Source organism: Rana temporaria, chromosome 1 (assembly GCF_905171775.1).
Source record: "Rana temporaria chromosome 1, aRanTem1.1, whole genome shotgun sequence".
NCBI lineage: Eukaryota > Metazoa > Chordata > Amphibia > Anura > Ranidae > Rana > Rana temporaria.
The window spans coordinates 410180697-410207634 of record NC_053489.1 but is presented as its reverse complement, the minus strand read 5'-3'; the positions used below and the strand labels follow the sequence as shown (position 1 = coordinate 410207634).

At 40.0% G+C, this 26938-nt stretch overlaps 1 protein-coding gene across 2 annotated transcripts in view; it reads left to right on the top strand.

Annotated features, from left to right (window-relative positions):
* LOC120913924 (neuronal acetylcholine receptor subunit alpha-7-like) overlaps positions 1-26938 on the top strand; it is a 252605-nt gene that overhangs the window by 103588 nt on the left and 122079 nt on the right. The window contains exons 3-4 of one of the 2 annotated variants that reach the window (XM_040324284.1): positions 5725-5769; positions 10717-10826. In XM_040324284.1, the coding sequence (XP_040180218.1) occupies positions 5725-5769; positions 10717-10826 (155 nt within the window). Of the gene's footprint in view, positions 1-5724; positions 5770-10716; positions 10827-26938 lie in introns of those variants that run through there. The other variant, XM_040324290.1, reaches the window with a different exon arrangement.

Here is a 26938-nt window from a genome sequence, read left to right as displayed (position 1 = left end):
GGGTGGATCATGACCACTCTTCACGATTTGACCCATTACTTCTTTCCCTTTAGTACGTCTCGGCTCCCCCCACCCCATGGACTCCCCCCCCCTTTTTTTTTGTTTGTTCTCTTTTCTTCTTTTTTCCCTTTTTCTTCCTTTCTATTTCTCATCCTAGTCTCTCTTATTCCTTTCTTCCTTGGCCTATCTTCTCTACCTTTTACATTTTTTTTTTCTGCCCCACAGGCTTAGTCCTGTTGGGATTGGTAAATCGCTCTGCTGCTCTCTAGGGAAACATTTTTCTTTATTTTTCTTCAGCTATTGTCAGTTGACATTTAATTTTGTGTACATATATATTTCCTTGTTTTTTATTTTTATTTTTTTAAGTTTACTGTCTGATGTCTCATGTTTTCACTCATGGTCCTGCGAGATCATTGGCATGCTAATCCAACTTATCAGGATTTTCACTTACCTGTCTTGTAATCTGATGTCAATATCCTGCTGACCTCACCTGACTACCCTTGGATTACCAAGGTTTTTTTTCTCAATGAGCATTGTAATGGTCGCTCTATTTCTACTAGTTTATTTATTTTATTTGTATATATATTTTACTTTTTTTTATATATGTATTTTTTGTCTACATTTATGTTTCCTACTGGGCTATGTCTACAATTGTTTTGTATTACCATGTTGGATGTGACTTTTCAATAAAACCCTTTGTACAAGAATGAACTCAAATTCTAATAGAAAAATATTAGAATAGAGTAGAATAAAATATATTTATATTTAATTTATCTTCACCTATATTGTAATTCACTTTACATTCGGATGAGAGGACATTGATCCAGTTACATGTACATTCGTAGGTTGGCTGGAGCCATACTTACCAATATATCACTGTTATATCACTGTTATCACTTTATTGGTGTCTGTTATTAATTTTTCAGGTACGCCTGTTTTACATTGGCCTCTATGCCCTCTATATGTGCTCCTTAAAGAGGAATACTAATGTTTGGTTTAGTGCAGTTACATTTTTCCTATATTTCTCATAAAAGATACGTTAGGGTGTTTGCTTTTCAAAATGAGGTAATTTTGTGGGTAATTCCACTGTCCTGGTGCTTTAGGACCTTCAAAAGTGTGATAGAAAAGAATGAAATGATATGTGTAATTTATGGTCCTAAAACGCCTGAATGTACTACTTCAATGTTGGACCTCTGTATGTGGCCAGGCTGTGTAATATTCTCACACATGTGGTATTACCATACTCAGGAGGAGTAGCAGAACATATTTTGGGGTGTAATTTATGCTATGTACATGCTGTGTGTTAGAAATATCTTATAAATTGACCACTTTCTGTAAAAAAAAAAAGTTTTCACTTTCTTTCCACATTTTCCAAAGACCTGTGGAAAAAAATAAACCATTCAAAAAGACTGATTATGCCTCATAGTTTATACATTGGGGTGTTTATTTTACAAAATGTGGTCATTTTGTGGGTAATTCCATTGTTCTGGTGCTCCAGGGCCTTCGAAAGTGTTAGGCCTTGTACACACGAGAGGATATCCGCTGAAAACGGTCTGCCGGACCATTTCCAGCGGATAAATCCTCTGGCGGATTTTGATCTGATGGCTGTACACACCATCAGATCAAAATCCCAGCGGAATACATCCGACGATGACGCGGCGACGTGCGCGACCCTGGAAGGTAAATACTTCCACGAATGCGTCGAATCATTACGACGCATGCGAGGGATGGGATCGGACGGACTTATCCGGTGAGTCTGTACAGACGACCGGATAAGTCCGGCGGACTGGATTCCAGCGGATAGATTTCTTAGCATGCTAAGAAATTTTTATCCGCTGAAAATCCGTTGGCTGGATTTTTATCCGCTGGAAAATGTCCGCTCGGGCCTACACACGACCGGATCTATCTGCTGGAACTGATCCGCAGATCAATCCCAGCGGATAGATCCAGTCGTGTGTACGGGGCCTTCTAAGTCATTAGGAAATTTTGGCCCGGATTCACATACATTGGCGCATATTTATGCCGGTGTAGCGTATCTAATATACGCTACGCCGACGTAGCGCAGAGAGGCAAGCACCGAATTCACAAAGCACTTGCCTCCCAAACTGCGCTGGTTTCCTTCGGCGTAAGCCGTCGTAGGTGGAAGTGGGCGTGAGCCATGCTAATGAGGCATGACCCCATGCAAATGATGGGCCGAGTGCCATACAAGTACTTAAAACGAACGGCGCATGCGCCGTTCCGTGGACATATCCATGTGCGCATGCTCAGAATCACGTCGGAACTACTCCCTAAGATACGACGGATCACTGCCTAAGACGTGAACGTAACCTACGCCCAGCCCTATTCACGTACTACGTAAACGACGTAAAATACGACGGCTGTGTTCCCTGGTCCATACCTTAGCATGATTTGCGCCTCATATGTGTGGAATAACTTTTCGCCGGACGTACGACTTACGCAAACCACGTATATTATGCGCCGGGCGTTCGTGAATCGGCGTATCTCCCTCATTTGCATATGTGCATAAAAGATCAATAGGAGCGGCAAATGCGCCCAGCGTAAATATGAGCCCACGATACGACGGCGTAGGCAAGTTATGTCGGTCGTAGGAAGCCTATTTTTAGGCGTATCTCAGATTGTGGGCACGGCGCACAGATACGACGGCGCATAGTTACACTTACGCTGCGTATCTCGAGATACGTCGGCGTAAGGGCTTTAAGAATCCGGGCCTTTATGTGTAATTTATGCTCCACAACGCCTGAAGGTGTTCCCTACATGTTGGACCTCTCTGTGTGGCCAGGCTGTGTAAAAGTCTCACACATGTGGTATGGCCATACTCAGGACGAGTAGCAGAATCTATTTTGGGGTGTAATTTTTTACATGCTGTGTGTTAGAAATATTTAATAAATTGACGACTTTGTGTAAAAAGAAATACATTTAAATTTTCTTTCCATGTTTTTCGAAGACTTTTGAAAACAATTAACCATCCAAAAGACTCATTATGCCTTATAGAAAATGGGGTGTTTGCTTTCTAAAATGGGGTCATTATGTGGGTAATTCCATTCCCTGGTTCTCCAGGGCCTTCAAAATTGTGATAGGTTGTTAGGAAATGTTATGTGCAATTTATGCTCCTAAAAAGCCTAACAGTGCTCCCTACATGTTAGACTTCTCTGTGTGGCCAGACTGTGAAAAAGACACACACGTGTGGTATCGCCATACTTGCCATACTCGGGAGGAGCAGCTGATTATATTTTGAGGTGTAATTGGTTGTATGCATATGCTGTGTGTGAGAAATAACTTGTTATTATGACAATTTTGTGTAAATAATAATAATAATTTCTTAATTTTCCTAAGAATTGTGGGGAAAAAAATCACAACTTCAAGAAACTCACTATGCCTCTTACTAAATACCTTGGGCTGTCTACTTTCCAAAAAGGTGTATTTTTGGGGGTATTTGTACTCTCCTGACATTTCAGGGCCTCAAGAGAGGAGATAGGCCGTCAGTGCATCAGGTGTGATCCATTTTCAATGATTTGCACAAAAGCTTGTAGACTCTATAAATTTCACACAGACCAAATAATATACAATTATTTGGGTTATTTTAACTAAAGATATGTAGCAGTATAAATTTTAGGCCAAATTTATTAACAAAAATTACTTTTATGCGAATTGTTATCATAGAAACTAAAAAAAGTATCTGTTTTTAAAATGTTCACTCTTTCTTCACTTATGTCGCAAAAAAAAAAAAAACCCAGTGGTGATTAAATACCACCAAAAGAAAGCTCTATTTGTGTGAACAAAAATTATAAACATTTTGTTTTTGAGTACAGTGTTGCATGACTGAGTAATTGGCATTCAAAGTTCTAGAGCGCTGAAAGCTTAAAATTGGTCTCAGCAGGAAGGGTGTATAAGTGCCCTGTATTGAATTGGTTAAAGAAACATTTTTATTAAAATTCTTCTTTAAAGTTGAACCCCCCAATATATATAATATATCGAGCAAAGTGTAGCATTCCCCTGACCCCCAAAGGCTAACAGGACCCCCAATGAAAGGGTGGGATAGCATTTCACCTCAGTACGTAGTCCAAAATCCAACTGGGTACTCTGTAACTTTAGCTCCTGGCTATAAAGTTCTTGTCAGTTTAGCTTCCAACACCCTGGGGAGAAGACATCATACTTCAGTGAGGTCCAAACTTCAAATTCCAGCTTCTCCAGCCCCTCAAGTCATCTGGAGTTTTTCCTCTTTCCCAAAATTACACAAGCTAGGCCTCAGACTCAAGCCTTGATCCAGCCAAATGGTCATGCTCTTCAGGCAGCATACCCAAGAAAATTTAGCAGCCAATTACATCCCTTTTTTAGGCAGGAGGCCCAGGAAAGAACTAGCTATTTAAGGTCACTCCATTAATATGTATACCCTCTCAGAACCAGCACCAGTGGTAATAAACATCCTAGTGGTTGTGCAGGGAGAGATTCATATCCATAGCTCTTTTTACTTTTTACTGTCATGATTTAGGGAAGTAAGATACAAACTTCCCCAGTGAGGACAAAGACAACCAAAAATCTCTACATAGGATCAGTTTCATACATTTAAATACAAACTTTGTTTGTTCCAGTTATCAAGGGCTATTCCAGGATCCAGGGCAAAATTGTTATTATGTTTAATGTGTGCAATTGGTGTTATAATGATAACTGAACTTTTAGTACATTTTTCTAGAACATAACATTTTTGAAAGGTATAGTATACCTCTCAAGAAAAAAAACAAAAAAAAACAACACATGGCAGCTTTTATTGTTTAGATTCTTCTGTAAATAGTTGCCAGTTTTTTTATCTTTTACTCAGTAAATGAGATGAAGCTCTGCAGATTCCCTAATGCAATCATGTGCAAGCAAAAAATGCTTTTTTTTTTTTCATTTTTCTTGCACATGATTGGGCATTCTTTGCAAAGTGATCCTTCACCTTCATCTACTAAGCTCTGTGGAAAAGTTCCCTTGCTAAGTGAACAGTCTATTTATTTTCCTTTAGTAAATAAACCCCACTGTCTTTAGTACTTTCCAAGTCACTGACATGGAGCACACCAAAGGCACACAGAAGCTGATAAACTGCAGTTTATTGGTGTTTTGGCATTTTTTTTTAAAAGCCCATAAACTGAACTATGTTAGCCTATGTGCCCATGCACACATGGGCGTTTTTTAGCATTAATGAGCTTTGGAGTTCATTGGCTTTTTTCTGAACGTCCACAATTTACGTTCAAAGTGCCGTTTTTCAGTGGGAAAAAACACAAAAAAAATGCAAAACGCAGAAAAACGCGAATAAATGCTCAAAAACGCTGGCGCCAGCATTTTTTTTGCATTTTTTTATCCATTGAAAAAAAAGCTAAAAAACGCTACCGTGAAACACGCTAATAAACGCTATTGCAAAAATGCTAAAAAAAACTTTGAAAAGCTCCCTGCAAAGCTACTGCCGTTTTTTATAGCTTTTTTTAGCTTCTGTGAGCATGGAGCCTAAAGATCAAGGAAGTGCAACTTTCCTTGCTACATAAACAGTCTATTTTTCTTTACCAAATCAAACCCTTAGAACTGAAGTTCTAAGTTTATTTTTTTTTCATGACAGATTTTCTTTAAAAACTTCTGTGCTAGAGTGTACACATTGGTGCTTGAAAAATAAATACTAAACAGCAGTTTTAAAACATTGACTAATTCGCCAATTTTTTTTTTTTTTTCTCCTAGGATGAAAAGAATCAAGTCTTGATTACAAATGCATGGCTTCAGATAGTAAGTACAGATTTTTATTGTCATTTATGTCTTCAGAGCAGAGTTTTATTACACTAATGAATGACAAAATTGCAGAACAAATAATAATGACCAACCATTCCATTCAAGCTCTTTACATAAAATACCAATTAAATAATGTTATTTATTTTAGTTCCTAACTGAGTTGCTTATGTGAGAGAAGACATTAGGCTGCACCACTTAATAACTCTAAACACTCTTTCTTTAGCACTTGCATGCTCTAACAGGGGCCAAAGGCATGAGATGGAACCCCATCAGTCTTGTAGTTCTAATTATTAGATAAAGAAAAAGGTTATGGTTTCTATGTCTGAAGAACTAACAAGCTAACCAATAACTGTGGGACACAATTGGAGGAGCTAAAGGTCACAGGCCTCTGGACTTAAAAGGTGTCATGTATAAGAAAGTCAAGTCACTAATACATTACTATAAACATACAAAATGCTTTATTACAAAATTTGGTTTTAAAAGACATCAGACAGCTTTGCATTCAAATCAAACATTGATTGTTCTCTTTAGAGCAGTGGTTCTCAACCTTTCTAGTGCCGTGTCCCCTTGATAAAATTTCCCAAGTTCTGGGGACCCCCAACAGTAAAATAATTTTCGTAGCATGGTTGTCAGCACCCAAGGCAAGAAAAGTAATTTGCCCCCCTAACCCACGGACATTTAGCGCTCCCTGAGTTCCTTCCACTCGTACAGTATTGAACTCCCTTATGGTACATTTCTCTGGCCATCTTTCTTGTTCTTTCTCTTATTCTTTCTCTTCCTTTCTTTGTTCCTCCCACTTTTTCCTCTCCCTTCCATGTAGTCTCTATTTTTACTCCTTGGTGGGGGGAATAGGGTGAGTAGCAGTGCTGGTGGGGAGTTGGGATCAGTGGCAGTGCTGGCAGGGAGTTGGGATCAGTGGCAGGGCTGGTGGGGAGTTGGGATCAGTGGCAGAGCTGGCGGGGAGTTGGGATCAGTGGCAGAGCTGGCAGGGAGTTGGGATCAGTGGCAGGGCTGGTGGGGAGTTAGGATCAGTGGCAGTGCTGGCGGGGAGTTGGGATCAGTGGCAGTGCTGGCGGGGAGTTGGGATCAGTGGCAGTGCTGGCGGGGAATTGGAATCAGTGGCAGGGCTTGCGGGGAGTTGGGCTCAGTGGCAGTGCTGGCGGGGAGTTGGGATCAGTGGCAGTGCTGGCGGGGAGTTGGGATTAGTGGCAGTGCTGGCGGGGAGTTGGGATCAGTGGCAGTGCTGGCGGGGAGTTAGGATCAGTGGCAGTGCTGGCGGGGAGTTGGGCTCAGTGGCAGTGCTGGCGGAGAGTTGGAATCAGTCGCAGTGCTGGTGGGTAGTTGGGATCAGTGGCAGTGCTGGCAGGGAGTTGGGATCAGTGGCAGTGCTGGTGGGGAGTTGGGATCAGTGGCAGTGCTGGCGGGGAGTTGGGATCAGTGGCAGAACTGGTGGAAAGTTGGGATCAGTGGCAGTGCTGGGACACTGCTGGCGGGGAATTGGGATCAGGGGCAATGTTGGCGGGGAGATGGGATCAGGGGCAATGCTGGGGGGAGTTCTGATCAGCCAACTTGGGTGCTTTTGATCAAGGTCATCTGCTGATCTGAGAACTGTAGTGGGGACTTTTAATGGAAACTATAATCACAGGTAGTGTTACTCACTGTGTCTCCGACTTTGTGGTGTCTCGTAGCAGTGACACCTATGCCGAAATCAGGAGATAGGGTCTCCTCTAGCCCCTCCCACTTCACATTCTCCACCAGTCAGCTGACCTCTAGTCTCTGCCCCCCCAGCCATGCCGCGAATTGAGAGCGGCTGCGAAGTGGCTGGGAGAGCGGTGCAGGCTTCAGGAACAGCCCAGTATTCTGTGACCCCTGACAAATCATCATTCGACCCCCGAGGGGGTCCCGACCCCCAGGTTGAGAACCACTGCTTTAGAGCATACTGAACAGATAATACCACTCTCTCTCTGTTTCGCTCAGCAGAGGTTCCTCAGGAGATTATGCTGTGGCGTCTGTCATACTATGGGTAACAAAAACGTGAAATGAATACTCATGTTTACAATTAAATACATACACATACAAATTGGCATAAATAACCATGAATTATGCAAATATATCAAAAGGTATATGAGAAATATCAAATAAAGGACATAGAAACATAGTTTGAGAGTTTGAAAGCATATGGATATAAAGGCTGTGAACCTTACCAAAGCTGCTAGCTATATAGCAAATCGCTCAAGATTAAAATAAAGTGAAGGTCTCATATATGCACAGAGACATCCCGCCTTCACAGTGACCAATCCTCACATGACTTGCAGAAGAGGACAAGTTGTGTGAGTGCTGTTTGCCTATTAAAGGGAAACAACACAACAGCCACATTTTAGAGAGAAAAATTGTGAATAGATGAGGGAATAGGGAATAGATGAGTGTAGCAAAATTAGGCCAAAAAAGAGATAGAGAGGAGCCAAAAGTGAAAGCAAATGTCATTGTTGGGCACAGACCATCTGCAGACCCCAGGGATACAGAACAGTGAGTATAAACCCCTGACAGACACTCCCCGATGGGAAATCCTGCGGGGGAGCAAATATAGAGGAAATAAAAAAATCAATCAATAGGTAATGGAAAGTGCAGTTCCAATTGAAGCACTGGATATAGTTGCAGGCAAAGAAAGCACAGCAAAAACAGATCCTTACCAGTGGGATAAGCAGAGAATTCACGGGTCGGCCGGGAGATATGTGATCTCATCCCTCTCCTCCGTGCAAATAACAGAAGGTAGCGGCAAAAAACGCAGTTTAAATCCTCAACCGGCGCGGAAGCGTCTGACGTCATTGCCACGCTGCGGGCGCAAAGAGAGAAAATGCCAATACGCATGCGCAACAGAGAACCCAAAGGCACATTAATGATGTGGGAGACGTGCACTCCGTAGCCGCCATCTTAACAAATCTAATGCCCACAAAATAAATTGTATAGTGGGAAACGGGCAGAAGGTGAATCAGGCAAAGTGTGCAGAGAAATCTCAACGCACACAGTCCAAAACATGGGCGAAAAAAGAGGCTGACAAAAAACAATAGTGGACCAAAGACATTTGGGGGGACGGGAACGCAAATTATGAGGGTGTTACTAAAACCTGGAGTAGGTCTTTAGAAAAAAAATATTATAAAGATCACAAAAGAAAACATAAGGGGTGTTATGCTGACCTTTTATCTTCGATACTCTCTGAGACATTGACCTAGAAGTATGCACTACAGATCAGAAAGAAAAAAAAATTGTGTTCCAGGACAGTGACTTCCAGTACGTAACAGGGCAAGCAAAGCAGCCAGGCAACTGCCATTTTTAAGCAAGGTCAGCAATGGCACTCTCTATGTTTTTTTTCTGACAGGTTTTCTTTTGAAAGGTTTTAAAAAGGCCAATTCAGTGCCAAATAATAATAATAATCAGGTATTTTTCTGACAGTGATAGTGTGTTCATTTCACACTTGACTTGGCTCCTTATTCTTACATTTTACAAATTCTACCAAAATATATAACATTTTGCATTTCTCAAAACAGCATATTAAATTTAAGGTCCAAATAATACTTTTGCAAGCATATTTAGTTGTTGCGCATTGCATTGGATACAATTCTGCATGTGCAATTTTTTTGTAAATTCTTGTGTGTTGGCAGCTTATTTCAAAATAATGGGCTGCTGTAATGCATTGCACAATTATGGCAAAGTGTGAATGGGCCCCTATTGGGAGGTTGCTATTATTATACCTCATGATGGTACAGAGTTTGTTTTTAAGTCTACGATTCACCCCTGTGCCTTCCATAAAAATTAACAACATAGTTCACAATATCCCCCCACCATGTAATAGATTGCTCCATTCTCTTATTGGTTCAATTCAGTGGATGATTGCTTGTAATTGGAAATCAAATAATCTACCATGGCCGCAGGTCCTGTCCAGAATGGATATGCTCAATCTATCCGAGAGGATCTTTCACACTCTCTCGGATAGTATGCAAACATATAATGATAAATGGAATTATTGGTTGCTACCTTGAAAAAATGTCCACCTGTCCATAACACTGACTACTCATGTTTGAAGTACACACTAAATATTGAAATAATGAATGCCTGGCATTATCCCCCATCCTATGTAACATCACTGCCCTCAGGAATGTCCTATCATTACTGTAAGATCCCTGTATTATGTATTACGTTTTTCAACTTTTACATTTCCATACTGTAAGCGAAATTACTCTGTCTTGTCATTATCTTCCAAATAAAGCTTTTGTAAACAAAAAAAAAAAATTAACAACATAATTATCAATATCATGTACACAAGAGGTTCATTTTTTGATTGTTGATTTTTTTTTAATGAAAGGCATAAGGGATGAATCATAAAAACCTGGAAAACAGAAAATGAGAAAAGAGTTCTTGACTATCACAGCCGTTCAGAATTCTTGTGTAACGATTTCATAAAATGTAAAATTAAAGGTGAAACCAAACTTGTTGTAAGTGAAAAAATGGCCAATGGACTGAAAATAAATCATATACTGCTTTAATAAAATACATTGTTGGAAGGAAGTTTCAATCATGTTGCTTGCAGTGATAAATAAAATCACTTTCTCTTTATCATTTTCTAATCTGTCCTAGAAACATAAATATGATTCACACAAAATATTCTTCTTTCGGACACTTTAATTCATCTGGAGTTTATAGTAAAGGCTCAACTGATTTTTGGCATTTTTATTGGGGCCTATCAATAAGCATATACAGACACATTTTGAACTTCTAAAAGTAATTATCAATTTTAACCACAAAAATAGTGTAGAGTAATCCACTTACTACTTTGAGCATAAATTGTTGCAGGGAATTACTGCATTTTGCATAACATCATTGGTCCTTGCACTGCCTTAAAACTTTGATGATATTTTATGCTCACAAGACTATTTTTTTTTTTACCAGTACTGGAATGACGTCTACCTAACATGGGACCAATCTGAATATCCTGGAGTCCAAACTCTTCGTTTTCCATCTGATCAGATATGGGTTCCTGATATACTATTATACAACAGGTAGAGTTCATGACACCTTTTTAATGCAATATCTTCAGTTCTAGTAAATAGGATTCCATTCCTTACATGGCTCTATATTGAACGTATTGCACAAGTTTCAGTAACATGTTATATATTGTAATTATACAGCATTTGTTATAAAATATCTGTGTAAACAGAAATTTGTTCTGATGATATTGAAAGTGCATCCCTCACTAAATGGTAAAATCACTTATACACTGTTTTGCTAGTGCCGGTTCACACAGGGGCAACCCGACTTACAGCACGACTTTGCAAGGCGACTTCAGCGTGACTTGGAGCAACTTACAACACGACTTAAAGTTGCCTACAGGACAGGTGACTTTGGCTGTGGCAAATCACAGAATAATCAGCTCTGTGGGAGGGAGGGGTTTGCCTGAGTAAACTATTTTCTCTTCCTGTAAAGTTGCATCAGTTAAGACAGTGATCCGACTTTGGAGACAACTTCCATTGAAATCAATGGGTACAAGTTGCCTAGAAGTCGCCTTGAAGTAGTACAGGAAACTTTTCTGAAGTCGGACCGACTTGAGTAGTGTACATTAAGACGGCTCTCATTCACTTCAATGGAATTTCTCATGACGCGCGACTTGGGGCGACTTGGGGCAACACAAGTCGGATCTCAAGTCGCTGTAGTGTGAACCGGCACTTTGTTTCTACAAGGTTGTTCTTGTCTTCATTTCCCCATTCAGCATTACAGCATCCCTAGAATTGTCCCCATCCTTTACTCAGCAACAGATTGTACCCAGAAATGTCCACCTTAGTAGTCTTCCTGCAGGTGGCACTTCTTTCCATCCCCAGCTCAGCTACACAACATCCCTGCTAATGTCTCTATGCCTTAATTCCTACCACAGTAGCACATTGTACTGTATACCACTTTCACAACCCAGTATCCAATTCATCACCACAGTGTCCACGGAAATAACTTGTTTGGCTTACCACCATATTGCGCTTAAAAATATTACTTTCTTTATAGCTGTCTCAGCAGTGTACCACCATCATAGATAAAATCTTTGATTAGTCCCCTGATCCCCTGCATATACCCTTCGTCATCCACTGTTCAGCAACCCCTTCAGAGTGTAAACAGTGCAGTATAACTACAGATATCATTTTGCATCACAAAAAAACACAGACTTTATGGATGATTTACAGTAGCACATACTGCCTGAACAGTTTAAAGAAGAATTACTCCTATTACAATAAAAGTAAACATGTGCATTTATTATTTTTTACATTGTAGCCTGCAAAGAATTGCAACTGCGTTCAGTGTATCCTGCAGAATTCTGCAGACTCTTCCTCCAGTTCAGGTCTGTACGGGGGTATGGACCTTCAGCTTCAGAGCTTTAGGGGAATATCGTTGGACTACAAGTGTGGTAATGTCACTTGTGCTCAATTGAGAACTAGTCCCTCTACTGTGGGGGAATATGGGACTTTTTTTCTTTTTTTTTCATTCACAGATATAACAGGAGTTGACAGGGGGGGCTGAGGGCTGTGGAGTCCGACCATGTTTCATGCTATTTGCTAAATATGGGTATAATATGAAACATGGTCAGAAGGATTGACTTAGCTTCTATTTACAGGCATCAATGAATGGCTATAGGAAAACAAAGGACTGTTTATTGCTTTTAGAGCATCCATCATGCATTTGGAATGCCAAGATACTGACTTTAAATGCAAGAGCTTCTGATAGCCATACGCATTTTCAGTAGGTTTGGCATAATGTCAGTTGGGTTGATTTATTAAAACTGGGTGCTAAATCTGGTGTAGTTGTGCATGGTAGCCAATCAGCTTCTAACTTCAGCTTGTTCAATATGACAAAAAAAGAACAGGAAGCTTTTATGCAGAGCTGCACCACATTTTGTACTCTCCAGTTTTAGTAAATTAACCCAAATGATTTAATGCCGCAACAATTTATTTTGCCTTGACATAATGCCTCAACAGGTTTCTTAAGCAAATTATTTGTTTGTGACTCTATTGCAAACAATGGCGGTGCGTCCATAGAGAGGGCATGGGTGATGCCCCCTCTCTCCTACCACCTGTCTATCAGGAATCTATCTATGGTCGCTGCTGCTACCCACTAATCAGGTGCCGGGCACCTGAATTAGAGCAGCAAGGTATTTTTTGAAAGCACCTGATTAGAATGATAGGCTCTAATAGGCATCCAAAAAGGTGAACACCATGCTGGGCACTCGCAGTTCACACAGCATTGCGTTAGGAAATTGAATGAATATTCGCTTTCCTAACACTGAACCGCCTCTCAGCCAATCAGATGCTGGGGTCTGTTACCTGTCACCTGATTTGCTGAAACGACAGGTGCTGTGATAGCAGAGGATGGGAAGAGAGGACGGGAGAAGACATCGAGGAGCGTGGAGGAAATCGCAGTGACCCGCTGCCCCACCGAGAGAAGGTAAGTGCCAGGGTGGGCGGGGGATGCACACTGGCAGCATTTGATGGGCACAGTAGCGGCAATTGATGGGCATAGTGCCAGCAATTGATGGGCACACTGGCAGAAATTGATGGGCACAGTAGTGGCAATTGATGAGCATACTGGCAGCAATTGATGGGCACAGTAGCAGCAATTGATGGGCACACTGGCAGCAATTGATGGGCACAGTGGCAGCAATTGATGGGCACACTGGCAGCAATTGATGGGCACAGTAGCAGCAATTGATGGGCACACTGGTAGCAATTGATGGGCACAGTGGAGGCAATTGATGGGCACACTGGCAAAAGTTAATGGGTACAGTAGCTGCGTTTGATGGCACAGTTGTGGCATTTTATGGGTACAGAGGCTGCGTTTGATGGGCACAGTGGCTGCAGTTGATGGGCACAATGGCGGCAATTGATGGCCACAGTGGCTGCGTTTGATGGCCAAAGTAGCTGCGTTTGATGGCACAGTGTCTGCGTTTGATGGGCACAGTGGCTGCGTTTGATTGCTCAGTGGCAGCAATTGATGGCACAGTAGCTGTGTTTGATGGGCACAGTGACTGCAATTGATGTTTTTTTTTCCAATTTGTTTGCACCTCCCAAAAAATGTTGAGCACCAGCCGCAAATCATTGCAAAGTTTCTTGCCTGGAGATCCTGCTAGCTTTAGCACTTCCTATTTCAGGATGACAAAGCAAAGGCACTGCTCTTCAATTATCAGAAGCACCATTAGCCTGCTGTGCCCACATCTTCAGCTCCTTATTAGATCCCAACAGTCAACTATGGAAATGTACATTGAATTGGCATATCAGAACTACACCCATATCTATGGTTGTTTCATACATTTGGGTTGGTAATAAAAAGCAGACCTGGTAGATTTAATTGCAAGACCAGTTCAGTTATAAAGATAATTGACAAATAAATGCAGCGATAACTGATTTATTTAGCCTCCCATTGCAATCTACCTGGGAGGATCCTTCAAACTCCTTGGTAATGCACCTTCTAGCACTATTTACAGATTAGTTGAGTTTCTTTGCCCCTGTCTCAAAAACCAGCCTCAATAGGGCTCCTGTTTTTATTGTCTTACAAGGAGTATAGAAGATTTAGGGTTAAACAATCCCTAATAACAAACTGGCATGCTCTTTTAAAGTGGTTGTAAAGGCAGAAGGTTTTTTATCTTAATGCATTCTATGCATTAAGATAAAAAAAACTTCAGTATGCAGCAGCCCCCCTCAGCCCCCCTAATACTTACCTGAGTCCCATTCCGATCCAGCTATGTGCATGAGTGCCTCAGCTATCTGGAACTCTCCCTCCTAATTGGCTGAGACACAGCAGCGGCGCCATTGGCTCCCTCTGCTCTCAATCAAAGTCAGTTAGCCAATGAGGAGAGAGAGGGGGTGGGGCAGAAACCGCAACTCTGTATAAACACACAGAGCTGCGGCAAGCAGCTTGCTGTGGGGGCACTCACAAGGACGGAGGGGTCAGAAGCGCTGGCGAGTGACCCAGGAAGAGGAGGATCTAGGCTGAGCTGTGCAAAACCACTACACATAGAAGGTAAGTTTAACATGTTTGTTATATTTGACTTTAGTATCACTTTAATGTTCCTCTTTCACACAGTGGTCAGGGAATTTCTCAGGATCACTGTTGGATCTAGTCAGCAAATGATGAGGACATGGTGGAACTTATTCCATCCTGTAAATGGTGCCAGACAGCAAATTGAAGTCTGTCCAAAGACATCATCAAGAGGCACTGGGACTTACTTGTTTGGAAGGGTGCCGACTTTCTCTGAAAAAGTTCATGTGAAACAATGTTCTCCTGGGGTGCAACCCAGAAAATGCACAATATACAATATAAATAGGACAATTGCTGATTCCCCTGTCAGCACTGTCTGTGTTGATGGGGGAACCTGTGGTTGCAGGAAAGAAAATGTATGGCCTGCCTTAATCAAGAGATTCATGCCGCGTACACAAGATCAGACATTCCGACAACAAAACCGTGGATTTTTTTCCGACGGAATGTTGTCTTAAACTTGTCTAGCATACACACGGTCATACAAATGTTGTCGGAAATTCTGGACACCAAGAACGCGGTCATGTACAACATTACGACTAGCCGAGAAAAATGAAGTTCAATGATTGCAAGAACGCGTAGGATTTTTGTGCGTCGGAATTGCATACAGGCGCTTGAAATTTCCGACAAGAACTTTTGTTGTCGGAAAAATTGAGAACCAGCTCTCAAACATTTGTTGTTGGAAATTCCGATGGAGCATACACAGGGTCGGATTTTCTGACAACAAGCTCACATCGAACATTTGTTGTTGAAAATTCTGACCGTGTGTACACAGCATTACAATCCACCTGGTAAAAAAAATAAAAAATCTTAGCTCCGGCTGCACTAAATGTGAAGACTGGATGGTATTTCACATGTATAGCATATTAACCATAAAGTTAAAAATAAATCGATACCAATAAAAATAAATATGGTACAATCATACAGAAGCTAATTCTAAACTGCAAACAACTGAAAAATACATCAACCTAAAATCTACAAACACTATATAAATGTGATATGGGATAGCATGCTAGCTCTGTTGTCACAGGCTATGAACTAACTATGGCAGTCCTTACTGAAATCTATTGTGCTTTATATGGTGTAGAACAACTTCATGTTATATCTCAGGGCAATAAAATGAATCTTGTCTTGTTCAGAATAAAAATACAACTTTGCTTTACAGAGGGAAGTAAGAAGGGAAATTATACATTTAGCGCAAGTTGCAGGAGAATTAGTAAAAGGCTATAGAGGAAAGCCATCATAAGATGCAGATACCATTAAATGACAGATATTCTATAATTAGTTACTCAGGAGTGAGATAAACACTACAGAGTTATATAAATTAGACCAAAAATTGAGTATCTGCCCAGAGCAATCTATCACATTCTCCGCTTCATTAGAAATCTCAGCCCTGACTGGCCACTCTTCCCTCTTTTGCCTTCGTTTTCGTTGCTTTCGTTTTTGTAGTTCAATGTTCTTGAAGCTTATACATGATATTTAGATGAGGACAATAATAGGTCAATCGTCTATAGATCCAATAATTTTTTGTCTCATATAGGTTAATGAAATATCTATACCTAATTGAGTATCTGATTCTAGTCATCCTTGCACCAATTTTCAAAGATCATGTCTACGTTATCACTCGATTCATAATTATTCCTTTTTTTTAAATCTGATTTTCTTTATACTTCCACTGTGTTAATTTGTGACCCATCTCTTTCTCTTTTACGTCTATTTCCTGCTTTTCGCTATTCTTGCTTAGGTTAGATTCTAGTACAAGTTTTGAAGATATATAGTGACTGAATAAGTAGTTTTCATAGCCTTCACACGGGTATATTATACTGTGCAAGTATGAGTCTTTCTTCATCTGGTTCCACCCGTCTAGCCATTGAGAGCAAATGAAACATATCAGCCTTGGTAAAGGCTTTTCTATAAATCTTCTTTCTACCTAGAACAGCTAAAAGAGAGAGATGCAGCTTTAGTCTGTCAGATCCTTTGTATATGAGTCTACAACATCATTGTTAAAAAAAAAAAAAGAGATATTTTAAATCAAACCAGCAGGGGCAGACACTATTCCTGCAATTTGTCTTTCTCCAGAGAGCCATATACCAAAAGCAAATGGTGTAAGATTGTGTTTTTTGGCATCATACAAATAAGTTTCACATTTTATCTGCATTTATTGACTTTATTTATTTAATCATCCAGTGAAAGTTTTCTTTCGGTAATTCTATGAATGCTGTTAGTGCAAATAATTTTAGGCTTTCTGGTTCTTGAACATAGGTTATAGCATGATGAATGCTTTAAGTTTGATACTAACTCATCCAAAAAAAAAAAAAAATGGATTCTAACAACCCTATATATTTAAAATCAAAAAGAAACCATGAATTGCATTTAACATTTAGACATATGAAAATAACTGTTTTAAAAAGACATGGTATTAATTCAAAAGCCTCTGTGTTTTGTCGCACCCACAACTGGTGGAAAGCCCTTTTGATGCTGTCTTTGAGACATTGGCCCGGATTCAGGTAGATTTGCCCCTTAGTTGCGGAGGCACAGGGCAGCGTTTTTGCCCTGCGCCCCCGCAAATTTCCTGCGCTACCCGCGATTCACGGAGCAGTAGCTCCGTAAATTGCGTGTGCGCTGTGTAAACTTCCCTGCGTAAGGGCGCCTAATGTAAATGATCCCGTAGGGGGCGGGAATCATTTAAATTAGGCGCGCTCCCACGCCGAGCGTAGAGCGCATGCTCCGTCGGGAAACTTTCCCGACGTGCATTGCGGCAAATGACGTCGCAAGGACGTCATTTGCTTCAAAGTGAACGTGAATGGCGTCCAGCGCCATTCACGAATCACTTACGCAAATTACGTAAAATACGAACGTCGCGACGCGGGAACGACGGGTATACTTTAGCATTGGCTGCCCCTGCTATTAGAAGGGGCAGCCTTACGCTAAACACGCCGCATGGAAACGACGTAAATTGCGTACGCAGGGCTCGCGCAACATTGTGAATCGGTGTTAGTATGCAATTTGCATACTATACACTGAGCACAATGGGAGCGCCCCCTAGCGGTCATTGCAAGAATGCAGCCTAAGATATGCGTGGCATAAGAGCCACGCAGATTTTAGGCTGCAGTCGGCGTTACAATGTTCCTGAATCAGGAGCATTCATAACGCCGGAGCAAGTAAGCAATTGCGCTGTGTAACCTATGGTTACACAGGCGCAATTGCTTCTTGAATCTGGGCCATTGTATTTTGGTCACTGGTGATGGTAATTACTAATGATACAGATACATATTGGAAGTATTTTTAACAATTATTGTCATATGTCTAAGAAAAAAAAATATTAATTTTGTTAAATGTGTTTCTTGCTTTGATTTTGAGTATACATAACTGTTATGCCCGCGTACACACGACCGTTTTTCATGATGAGAATTTTTTTTTCAAATTGGTCATTAAAAACGACCGTGTGTATGCTTCAGAGCATTTTTCTTGACGTGAAAAATGGCCATTAAAAATTTAGAACATGCTCTATTTTTTTCTCGTCGTTTTTCACATCGTGAAAAATGGTCGTGTGTAGGCTTTAACGATGGGGGAAAAAACGTGCATGGTCAGAAGCAGGTTATGAGAAGGGAAATTTGCATAATCAGCCCAAAGGGTGTCGCCAATCGAATGGAACTTCCCCTTTATAGTGTCGTTGTATGTGTTGTACGTCACCGCGCTTTGCTCGAGCATTTTTTTTTCACGATCATGTGTATGCAAGGCAAGCTTGACAAGAATCACGTCGAGAAAGCGTAGTTTTTTCCATGACATTAAAAACAGTCGTGTGTACGCGGCATTAGAGTCCAGAGTGTTTTTAGTTTTTTTTTTTTTTTTAATGGGGTGGGGGGGTGAGTTGCTTACGCTATATATCACATGGACTTCCTACCCAGATATATTATTTCTAAGGCTTTCAGTTTTTGAGGGAGATTTACTAAAACTGGTGCACACAGAATCTGGTGAAGCTCTGCATAGTCACCAATCAGCTTCTAGGTTTTATTGGCAAAGATCATTGAACAAGCTGAAGTTAAAAGCTGATTGGTTACTATGCACAACAGTTTTTTTTCTCATTGTGGTTTAATTTAAGTTTAATACCACAGAGTCAAGTCATTCCGAAAAGTATGTTTACCACTGGTTTACCACTGGTAGGGCTGTCATGTTTTTAGTGGGGCAAGTTTCACCTGGTGATGAATAGGTCTGATCCATCTCTCTCTTTGTTCCTGAGGTTTAAAAGCCTCTTAGCATTGTTCTACTGACTGTGAAAGATTTACACAAACTTTTCTTTGTGCAAGGTTCATTGCAACCTTACATAAGTGCAGGGGATACATATGGAGGCCCCTGATGCATATGTACATAGTCATACTACTGCTCTTGTACTAACATAGCCACATAATGCCAATGCAAATGTACATAAAATGCTGCACCTGCACAGGCTGGTGTGGAAGGTTTGTGTAATATTAAAGCAGAAAACATCCCAAACAAAGAAATGCACATTTCTTTTACAATAGTTAATTTTACTTGAGAATGACAACCAGTGAGGTACAGAATATATACAACATAGCACAGCACGCAAAAGAAATACATGCATTAAGTTCCAAATAGGACATAATAACAGGCATTTGCAATAGCAATGACTTTATTGAAATTGAGGCTGATCAACACGAGAAAGCTTGAGCCTAAGTGAAGAGGGTTTAGCTAATCGGTGCGCAGTGGGCATGGCCTAGATGGAAGAGTGATGCTGCAAATATCTATAAGATATACAGTATCTCACAAAAGTGAGTACACCCCTCACATTTTTGTAAATAGTTTATTATATCTTTTCATGTGACAACACTGAAGAAATTATACTTTGCTACAATGTAAAGTAGTGAATGTACAGCTTGTGTAACTGTGTAAATGTGCTGTCCCTTCAAAATAACTCAACACACAGCCATTAATGTCTAAACCGCTGGAAACAAAAGATATAATAAAATATTTACACAAATGTGAGGGGTGTGCTGACTTTTGTGAGATATTGTACATATTGTAGAATGATAAAGTAGAGTAAGTGAGGGAAAGGGAACTAGCAGGTGAGGAGGGAAAAAGTATGAGGGTGAATATAAAGTCAAAAAAGATAGAGAGAGTCTGCATAGAGGAGATTTAAGATATATGGAGGAGACAGATGGGGAAAAAAAGAGGTGAAGAGTATGGTGAAACGGGAGGGATGGGAAAAGGGAAAGCATTGGGTAACCAGCCAGGAGAAACGCCCACACAACATGATTTAGAAGTGCATAAATGTGACAGGAGAAAAAAAGTAAAGGTTAAGGTGATGAGTGTAATCTAGTCACAAGGATCAGACTTTCAAAAATTTGGATTGTGAGTGACTTAATATAGAAGTGAGTTTCTCATGGACCATTGTGCACATAATCCATTGCTTTTCTTTTCTCAATTAGGCTCAAGTTGTCTCCATGCTTTTGCTTTAGTCTGGCGAGTGGTGTGGAAGAGTAGTTTACGCTCGTTGGAGGTGAGGTCAGGAGTGGGACTGTTAAAGAGGGCTTCCCGAGCATTGTGAGCCAGGTTTTTATGGCGTATAGTTTAAATCACGTTGTAGATCCGTATCCATAATTTTTGTACCTTGGGACAAGTGATAGCGATTGACCCCTGATACAACCTCAGGGCTAACTCTATTCTGCCGTTTGATTCAAATTAATATGGTGAGACTGTGCAATCCATAGACAAAAAAGTTCACATCTCACCTCTTTCAGCATTCACCAGCAACAGAACTAACTGGAGCCTGCTGGCTCTTTTATTAAAACCACAGAATCACAAATACATGCATTTTGATTGGTTAGCTTACACATTTTCCAGCCCCCTTACCCACCCCCCCTGTGTGGTTTGTTCTTGGGATGAAGCCCTCATTGGTCAGTTCATATAGGGATGGTTTCCTCCCACAAGTCCATTTCCTGGGCATGCTGCACACATCATCCTTCTAAGTCCACGTGTCGTTCAGACTCATTTGCCATCTTACATAAAAAATTCCTTTTGGTGAGATGAAGAGAAGGGGGAGGGAAGGTTGATGTCCACTTTAGAATGCAGTGGGGGGGAGGGGTGACTTCCTCTCACAACTAAGCTCACATTTGTCCTTTGGAATGAGGATTTTAGGAGGGAGGGGGACACGGAGTGAGCTTTCAATAATAGTCTTTTGTATCTTACATTTCAAATGGTAACTTTTACAATTTAATATCTGTTTCTTCATATTTTCAATGCTGGGTTCATAACTTTAAAACAATATCTGATATAAAATCCTCAAGGAAGATAAGCAGTATTGTGACATACCCATACATACATATGCATAATGGGTATAAAAACAAATAAACAGTATAAGGAATATGGAAAGAAATAGGAATTTTAGAATAATCCATCACACAAGTTTCTACTGCCGCAAAAGCATAATGGAAAGCATGTTAGGGTGTATTTGGCTATGTGTTCAGGGGTCATGTAACACCAAAAGAGAACTGTACTAGCATTCTCTTGGGCTTGTATGTTGGTGGAGCATTTGCCTGTATATAGGGACTCCCCCACGTCGTGCTGCTCGCATATTTTTAGAATTTTGGTATAGTATCATTCACTTTTGCAGTCAATTTTCTAATCACTATTATATGTGTGTTTTTACATCTGCAACCTGCAAAGTAGTGGTTTTCCATGACTTAACAATTAACTACTGTATTGCACTGGCTGCTCTAGATTCTGCTAAGGCAAGCTAAAACAAGGCTGGTTAACAAGCTAAAGAAAGCAACATGGATGGTATCATACTTAGATGAACTATTTCAAGTGGATTTTCTTTCTTTAAAATATTTACTGGTATTTCCTGGTAAATTTCCTTGTATACTTTTTTTTATATTTCCAGCTCCAGGCAGATTATCTGTATGACATGACACTAGATAATCAGAGCTGTCATTTGAATGTTCATATAAAGCTGTATTTCTAATTGCTGATCTATTTGTTCATGCTTGATATATGCATTAAATCAGTTTGATAAAACTATCACTGTGCTTATCATCTGGAGCTTGTGACTGCTGACAGCATGACCGGGATGGCTTTCACATCACATTAGGTAATTTGACCAGCCTATTATTCACAGCACAAGTTTTGTGGCAATTGTAATTTAGATCCATATGAGATTTGGCACCATCAAAAATGATTAATTCTTTTCAGTGTTTATACTGCAAAAGAAGGTCACATTACTTTGAATATGCACAAATGAAATGATTTATCTAGGTAAGGGATCTCAATTTTAATTATTATGATGTAGAAATCTATTGAACTTACATGTAAAGATAAAAAAAATTGACTTGTCGTAGATAACTGTATATTGACATTTCAGTATTTTATTACTATATAATCATTCTGTTAATTGACAGTCCAAAATCACGACTATGGAGAGACCAGCATCAGCACCACTAACCATATCTAGGGCAATCACCATCCCACAGGCAGTCTAGGCTAAATTATTAAGGCTTAATATACCCAAGACTATCCAGAATAGAGCATGGTAGAAATGTACAATCATTTATATGGGAGACACCAGCCAAAGCATAGTCGACTTTTATGTTAGTAATGTTGGGCTGTTTAGAAATGTCGAACCTCTTTGCTTTTGGAACCAGTACGCTGTTATAATTGTTACATACTTGATTACATCAAAAGAATGTCCAATTGGACTATTTTTTCTTTCTCTGCAAACTGCAATTTGTCTTTTCAATAAAACATTTATGGAGAAAAAAATTGAATTTAAATAAAATGTTTTAATGCCTATTGATACATACAGTAAATTATTTTCTATAAGAAGCAGCAAAATATTACATTTATTACTTGGCTGATGATCTCTACTGTACATGGAATTCTTTGTAGGATGCAATTTATTACTATTATTTCTACAATGAAGGTAACAGTTAATAGAAACAGGGGGAGGGGGTGAAACATGGTTACAAAAAGAGAGAATTAGAATGTATACTAGAAACAATGAAATCATTTACTTCTAATTACCGAGTAAAGGAAACCCATATGGTATTGAGTAGAACATTCAAGTACCATACACAGAGCATCCAGTTCAAATATACTTTCAGAACTCTAGTTCTATAATGACACTGCCCCTAATTTCCATCAACTGGAAAAAAAACTAATGATGATGGTTTATGGCCTATATCTATGGGAAAAAGCATCTAGATTTCATGTGCATTCCGCTTGCATTTGAGATCATTCTGAGTTCATTTACAGGTGCATTTGACATGCAGTTTACTTCCTTCTGACCTGCATTTGTTCTCTTTCTAAGCTGCATCAACCAGCTACTTTTGCATCCCTATTGATTTTGAAGGGGATTCTGATGCAAACAAAAACCTGGTCAAGCCTTAAAAAGGTTGTGTCAACTGAGTAGCTTAAAGTGGAGCTCCACTCCTCCTTTCCCCGCAGCTATCCCATTCACAGAGCGCAGCATGCTTTGCACCTCCACAGTAGGGAACCGGCTGTAAAGCCACAATGCTTCATTGCCGGTTTCCCCTAGTGAAGATGGCGACGGCAGCACCCAAAAGCTGATTGAAAAATCGGCTCGGGTGAGGACACCGCTGGATTCCGGGACAGATAGGTGTCCTAAAATTAAAAGTCAGCAGCTACGTCTATTTTTCTGAAGGAGCTTGGAGCTCCTCTTTAAGCCAATCTTTTTTTTTTTTTCTTATTAATAAATATTGCAAGTAGGTTATTTACAGTGGAACTCCAGCCCAAACTGTGCAGAAGGATCTTTTTGAAGGTCTATGTTACTGGAGTAATTCACCATCACTAATTGCCCCACAACAGAAAGTGAGGGGAAATCCAAATTTTTACAGTTTTACAGTCACCAGAGTAGAGCAGAAGACAATGGTTTCCTCCACTGTAAACACTTATTCTACTGACAAATATCAAAAGGGGGGATTTCTTCTCAGTTTGAGGAAGTTGCTTCTTAGCTCCCGTCAAACTTTGTCACTATGTCTATCAAAGTTGTGGTTCTTAACACCGTGTAAGTTCGCTGAGACTGGTGATTGGATATCCAAGGCTGAGCACTTCATCCTGGAAGTCAGAGGCAATAAGACAGATTCCCTTTAAAGCTTTAGTCACATCAGGATGTCTCACTTTGTGCAGCCAGCTTGATACTGGTGAAATCTTCTGTGCAGGGATGCCCCGTCCTCTTCCTGAGTCTGAGCTTCTGGAGCTGCAAAGGTTAACCCCCCTGGCGGTATTCCCGAGTCTGACTCGGGGTGAGATTTTTTGCTACGATCGGTAACCCCGAGTCAGACTCGGGCTCGCCTCGCTGCAGCCACAGACAAAGTTACTTATCTTGTCCCTGGATCCAGTGATGCCACCGCGCTGTGTGAGCGAGCGGGTGCTCGCTCGATTCACACAGTGCCTCTGTGTGCCGCCGATCTCCGTTCCCTGCGACGTTACGACGCATGGGAGAGGAGAACGGCGCCAAATTCAAAAAGGTAAACAAACACCTTACATACAGTATACTGTAATCTTATAGATTACAGTACTGTATGTAAAAAATACACACCCCCCTTGTCCCTAGTGGTCTGCCCAATGTCCTGCATGTTCTTTTATATAATAAAAACTGTTCTTTCTGCCTGCACACTGTAGATTGTCCAAAAGTGTCCCTTTATGTCAAAAATGGTTTTAGAGCAGCTAAAAAACAGCGATAATAAATTATAATCGCTTGCAGAATTGTGCGACAGCGATTTGTGGGGAAATTCGTCATAAAAAAATTTAAGTGAGTTATTCCTAAGAATTACAGGCCTACAGTATAAAACGCCAAATTTCCTTGCAAATAATGGTACCGCTTTCAGCACCTTTTTTCTGAAATAATCATACCGCCAGGGAGGTTAACTGCTTTGGGTCTTCATACAGAACAGCAGTACAGATGGTCTGACTGGGACACACCCCCGCCTTCTTCCTCTTCCATTGAGAAAAGTTATTTTGCTGATTATACTGCTTGTAACATGATCTGTGACTGGGAGAGAACATCATGTGAATGATCAGACTCTCCTTCATTCACAGATCACATTACAAGAAATATAATCAATGAAATATATATATATATATATATATATATATATATATATATATATATATATATATATATATATACGGTATATATATATATATATATATTTTTTTTTTTTTGTTCAATGGAGGAGGACCATATGTACTGCTGTTCTGCCGAAAGACCCAACACTTTTAATCATCAGCATCGGCACCAGAAGTTCAGTGGCAGGAAGAAGACTGGCATCCCTGCAGTGAAAATGTCTCCAGGATCCATCTGCCTGCACAACATGGAACATACTTCATTACAGGTAAGTGAATAAATCTGTATGGACCTTTTTTTTTTAGAATAACTGCGGCTTTCGGCTAACCAAGTCTGTCTTTTGCCTTAAAGAAAGCAGGGAATGTTTATGAACGGTTTGCGTAAGCAAGTGTTGTAGGTGGATTTTGACTGTGACTAAATTAATCATATCTTACCTAGAATTGTGACTAACAAGGTAGTAAACTCATAGGTCACTCTATAATACATTTCTTCATTCTAGATAAAAATATAAAAGCACTAAAAATCTTATAAGCGTAAAATTTGAAATTTTAATCAAGGTTTGTCAAAGACATTTTGAAGCTTTATGGATATTAATGTTTGCATTGTTGTGTCACTTAAGGACTAAAGACAAGCACAATTATTTTTTAATATGTGAAAATTTTATGCTTCAGCAAGCAAGAGGTTTATTGTGCACACTCTGAAGAAAAAAGTTAATCTTAGAATATGTTTTTACTGACATTTATATCATCGACTTTAGTTATGTTTTTCATGTTATAACATAATGATTTACTTTGACAGGACACTGTAACCTGCTACAATGTTAATATCAGTGGGAGAGTGCATTGTTATCTCTCAGTTTTCATACAATAGAACAGAAAACATCCATAGCTAACAGTAGGATACCTGTCAACCTTCAGATGAATATAGTGGAATTGTGAAGTGTAAATATAATTTCAATGAGTTACATAACCCTTTATTGCCCTGTTGCATTTGAATGTTACACAAACACTACCAATGCCTGGGAACAGCTAGGACCAGGGACAATACTTTTTCATGGCCCACTAGGTCAACTAGCAATTATAACACACAATGACAGAAGGAAATTGTAACAGTGCTACAATTGCAGCATCAAACTAGAAGCTCACAGCACCTTGAAACTCAATACCAGGTATATGCGAAGGTCAAGGAGATGACAAACATAGCATCCTTATACCATAGCAACTAAGAGGTATACAACAAACAATACCTGAACAGAATACATAAAATTCTTATGGGCATAGAGTGACCAGGAAGATGCACTCTTATGAGATTCATAAAAATACGAGACTTTGTAGACAAAAGAGAAGAGCAAATAAGAAATCACTTGCTCCACCAGCAATATACAGATTTTACAGTCTAACGTTTCTCAGCAAAACTCCACTCCAGGTACACAGACTTTGACACAAACAGCCCTATGCTAGAATTTTATGATTTGGTTGGCAGTAGAAGACCTTCAAGGTTGACGCCAGAGAAACAAATGTGAAACAAAGGGGGAAAAACATCACACACATTTTAAAAGTTTAGACCACTCTTATGGCACAGTGAGCTTAAAGTGAAACTTCACTCTCTCAATCAACATTGACTATTTGTAATCCTTATGTTGCTATCATTAGTAAATAGATATGAAAGTATATCATATTATTATTTTTTTCTTCCGTTACTTCTTGGTTTACAAGCCTAGGCAAGTTATGTCATATTCCCAGGAGTCTTCAAAAGGGGAGGAGGGATTCGATCAGCTTAGCACACCCTCCTGTCTGCACATCTGTGCTAAGGGCAGATGGATTCCAGGAAGTAAATGCCACATGAATCACCTGCCCTTACTCAAGATGGGCACAGCCATAAATGCTAGGGGGTGTTTTTCTCAGTAAAATAAAGCATAGAGACATGGATGAATAGGTGTGCTTGCTTTTAATATTAAAAATTAATCAAATAGCGTTTTTGGTTTGTGGTGCTCAGATTCAG